At 37.4% G+C, this 4199-nt stretch overlaps 1 protein-coding gene across 1 annotated transcript in view; it reads right to left on the bottom strand.

Moving 5' to 3' along the window:
- PPP4R3A (protein phosphatase 4 regulatory subunit 3A) overlaps positions 1 to 4199 on the bottom strand; it is a 30974-nt gene that overhangs the window by 12151 nt on the left and 14624 nt on the right. The window contains exons 7-10 of the mRNA XM_045288120.1: positions 4145 to 4195; positions 2448 to 2579; positions 2245 to 2347; positions 834 to 992 (exon numbers count right to left, since the gene is read on the bottom strand). Coding sequence (XP_045144055.1) covers positions 834 to 992; positions 2245 to 2347; positions 2448 to 2579; positions 4145 to 4195 — 445 coding nt within the window. The remainder of the gene's footprint in view (positions 1 to 833; positions 993 to 2244; positions 2348 to 2447; positions 2580 to 4144; positions 4196 to 4199) is intronic.

The raw sequence follows: 4199 nt of genomic DNA, 5'->3' as shown, positions 1-4199 counted from the left end.
AAAAAAGACAAATGTGTGTGGTGTGGTCAGCTCTCCCACTGGTGCTTCACTTTGGAAACAGCCACAGAACACTCCAACTCACCTTTAAAACCAAAGCGCAGCAACTAGTTACCAGCACAGATCTCTTACCTGGCTTCTAGGACCCCTAAACGTAGTCTGCCTCTCATAGTACGGACAGTTCAAATATGGAAACCCATTACATAAGCAGGCTGCTACTGTATGATCCAAATTTCCACTGATAGTTCGCAAACATTTTACTTCAACAAACCAGAGTGTTTTAAGAATGTTAACTGTGACCAACTTCCAGGTCTTGATAAAAGACCACTTCTTGTTCTGAAAAAGGGTTGGCAAGCCTTTCCTTGAAAGGGCTAGGTAGCAAATACTATTTCAAGTCAAATGGGCAACACATGGTGTCTAGAACTTTAAAAGTAACATTTCCAGTGTGCATGTCAAAGAAAACATTGACCATAGGCTAAATTTGGCCATCCTTGCTTTCAAACAGGCAAAACGATCAACGGTGTTGTTTTAATAAGTGGACATAGTATCGAATATGGTGTTATAGATGTCCTCTAACCCCCTGGGTGTTGTTTTAATAAGTGGACGTAGTATCGAATATGGTGTTACAGATGTCCTCTAATCCCCTGGCTCTGTAACATCAGGAAAGGCACTGACTGGCTCAGTAGAACGAAACTAGGATGAGGCAAAATGAGGCAGAGCTGGCCCTAAAACCATGGACGCCTGAACTGTAGTCAGAGACCTTTTCTTCTCCTTATCTGTAAGCACTAACAATATGGTGACATAACAATAATAAACGATTCTTCAGAAACACTTACATAATGCCAAGAAAGCATGCTTTGACGCCATAAGAACTAGGACTCTCCGGAGGATATCTTTATTAATAATGTAGTTTTTTATGTGGTAGGTATGGTGTTCCACACAAAATGTTAATAATTCCAATACAAGTGCCAATAACTGGGCAGTCTGAAAATCATCTAAAATAAAAAACACAATTATATTTAATGACTAATATTTTTATCTCTTACACAGAAAAACCTAAATTACAACCAAGTAAAATCTCTACTTGTACTTAAAATTATAAACAGTAGTTACCAGACCTTTACATAAAAGACTATGAAACTCAACTATTTTAGGGTTAAGAAAAAAAGATTTAAAGTGCTCACCATATGCCAGGAACTGTGCTATAAATGTATTTGATTTAAACAACCTTATGGGGAATTAGCTACACAATATGACCCGTTTATAACTAACCAGACCCGTGTCTGAACAGGCAAAAGGGCAGGAGAGGTACAGCTCCCGGGTTTTTAAGATCTACTTCTGAAGTGCGAGCTTGTTGTGCCGTGTCCTAACAAGTCCCCCCAAAACGGAGTATGGTGGGTGGTAGGTACACAAAATGACTAAATTCATTAATGGATTCCACTACATTGTACATGGAAAGATTTTGAAGTGACACGAGCTGTGTGTACTGTCTGCCACACCCCCTATCATCTCCAGTGGAATTCATCTGCTCCCACAAAGGTTAAGGCCTTCTGAACCCCTTTCCTGAAACATAAAGAGGCCAGAGCAAACTATAAATTAGTCGCTTATCTTTCTTCCTCACTAGGCAACTTTTTGTTGCCCTAGTGAAACAAACAAAAAGCTCCTAAAAATATATAGCACAATGCCTTCCCACACAATTGATTTTCAATAAATGTTTAGTGAATTGAAAATACGGTTTAGAAAGAAACCCCAAGCATATGTAATAGGAATGAAGTAGACAGAAAAACAAATATTCCAGTTTCAAAGAGTTCTGAATTCTATTTAATATTGTGAGAATATTTTAACGTATTTTCTATAAGCAATTTGATAATTCTACATGGCAACTTATCTATTCCCAGAGCTCTGATATGCAACACAAATAGATAACATCTGACATACAAGTGAAATTAATATAGCTTAGCTTCTGAGAAAGTGATTTCCTTTCTGTTTATTTTGCCTGTATAAATTTAAATTGCTCACCAAATTTACTTTAAAAATTCTGAAAGCAACAATTACCATTTAATTCTATTACATGCTTTTGTGATCTGAGATCACCGCAACTTTTAAATGAGATTTTACCTTGACATCTCTTCTGAACCAAACGGTGTGAACTTAAAAAAAGACTTACTCGATGCCAAATGTGAATTTCACAGATCAGTTTCAGAGTTCAAGAAGAGGGAACATAACCACCAAGTTGTGTGAGCTTACCTTTACTGGGCTTCTCTTCTGTGGTGTTTGCCAGCAAGGGAGCAGTGAGAACATGCATACAGTGCTTGTAGAAGAAACCCAGAAACTCAGTCTTTTCTGTTTTCTAAGGAATCAAAAACATTTCCATGAACTTTAACTGCACTGGTTCCTACGAGCAGTGAACAGTCTTCATTATGAGACATAGAAAAACCTCTATCGCTTACATTGGCAGTGGCTAGCATGTTCTCTGGGTCAACTAAAGTTCGAAGCAGGCCCATAAGTTGCACTGCTCCTCCGAGTTCAGGATCTGTATCACAAATCATATGTTCTATAATGAGGTTGATGAGCAGAATATCCTGGTGAGAAAAATACACAGAAGGCCCACTTATTAGGGAAAGGAATAGACAAAACACACACTAAAACATATACTACAGCAACACACACACAGATCTAGCTGTCCTGCTATTGCTAATAGGGTTCTTATGGCAGTGCTTTCCTAAAACATGATACAGGGGCATCACACTCAGTGTTATCACAAGTCAAGTTTCTGTTTGGTGTCAACAGGTTTTTGATTCTGCTGTGTTCCATGGAGAGAACTCTCTAAAAATGTAACTTCCCTTCCAACGTGAGCTAAGAGGCTTTAGGAGCCCTACTTTAACAGTAAGCATATTTAGATCGGACATAATATTTTCTATTTTTACTTTACAGAATGATATAGCATTTATATTTAATAAAAAATACTTGATAAATAATCGAACTGAGGGAAGACAAGACTAAGGTATTTAGAGAGCACAGAAGCAAATAGATTAGATAAAAATTTATTTTAAAAGTTTTCCTTAGATTCCATTATGATTGGTGTCCCTGGCCCAGGACATAAATAAAAATGGAGGGGCTCAATGAGAAAACCCTGCTCTTGCCTATTATATACTGCTGGGCTGGACAAGGACAGAGATATGGTAAACAGGACACAGAAATGATCATCAAGGTTAGAAAGTAAGAAGGCAAGTGCATGTGAGTGAAGTATTAGGAAGTATAGGTCTACATTTTCACTAAAGCAGTTCCATTAACAGACCTGCAGTTTCACCATTAATTTTCTGCACCTTCCCTTAGCACTACAAAAAGTCATTTAAGCCTTTAAATCGAGATGTTTCTGGGCATGTCAGTTTGTAGTGAGATTACATTAAGCCAATTAGGAACTGGAAAATAGGCAACAGTTAGGTTTTCATTTTGTAAAAACTTCATAGATTGTCTGCACAGGTATTTCACCCTCAAGGGCTTTAAAAAATTCCTCCTTAAACTTTAGGGGCTAAGAGAATATTCTATTTTAAGTGGGGAAAAAATTCTAAGATTTTATGGGCAAGGGAGGAAAGAGCACACAAAGTCAGGACTGCCCACATGCCAAGTACAGCATGCTCTGAAAGTACATTGTATACTGCTGTGGTATACAGTGTAATAGACATGAGTCAAAGCAGGGTGCTTTCCTAACTTAAGAACGCTCCTTAGAGGCGCACATCTCATTTTGTCGTTCTTGATGGCTCCGGGATTCAATTCCTAGCAAAGTCAATGCTTTCCTAGGCAAGTTACTGTAACCTCACATATCAAACAATGAATTGATTAAATGATTGAAACAAGACAATACAGCAAATCAGTCTCAAAATTAAAAGGAAATGTGATCCTAACGTTTTAAATCAAAATCTAAATGGATTATTAGCAAGTCATTGCTAGTTTAGAAACTGAGTCAGTTCAGGGAAAAGATCAGTCATTTGATAACTGTGTCTATACTTTCCCCAAACATCAAATATAATTAAATCTTAATTATATAATAAAGACAGCTATAGCTCTCCATGTACAAAGGCTTACTATTAGTGCAAGGAATATTTACCTTGTTGGTTATTTTTTGCTCTGTTAACTTCTTACTTACATCATCATTCTGTTGTGCCTCCTGCATGACAAACTCTCGTACCATGGATGGATTA

The sequence above is a fragment of the Echinops telfairi genome, unplaced genomic scaffold, assembly GCF_000313985.2.
Source record: "Echinops telfairi isolate 266 unplaced genomic scaffold, ASM31398v2 ScPeMD7_18;HRSCAF=68, whole genome shotgun sequence".
Lineage (NCBI taxonomy): Eukaryota > Metazoa > Chordata > Mammalia > Afrosoricida > Tenrecidae > Echinops > Echinops telfairi.
The sequence above is the reverse complement of the archived record's forward strand: the minus strand, read 5'-3'. Positions and strand labels throughout refer to the sequence as shown.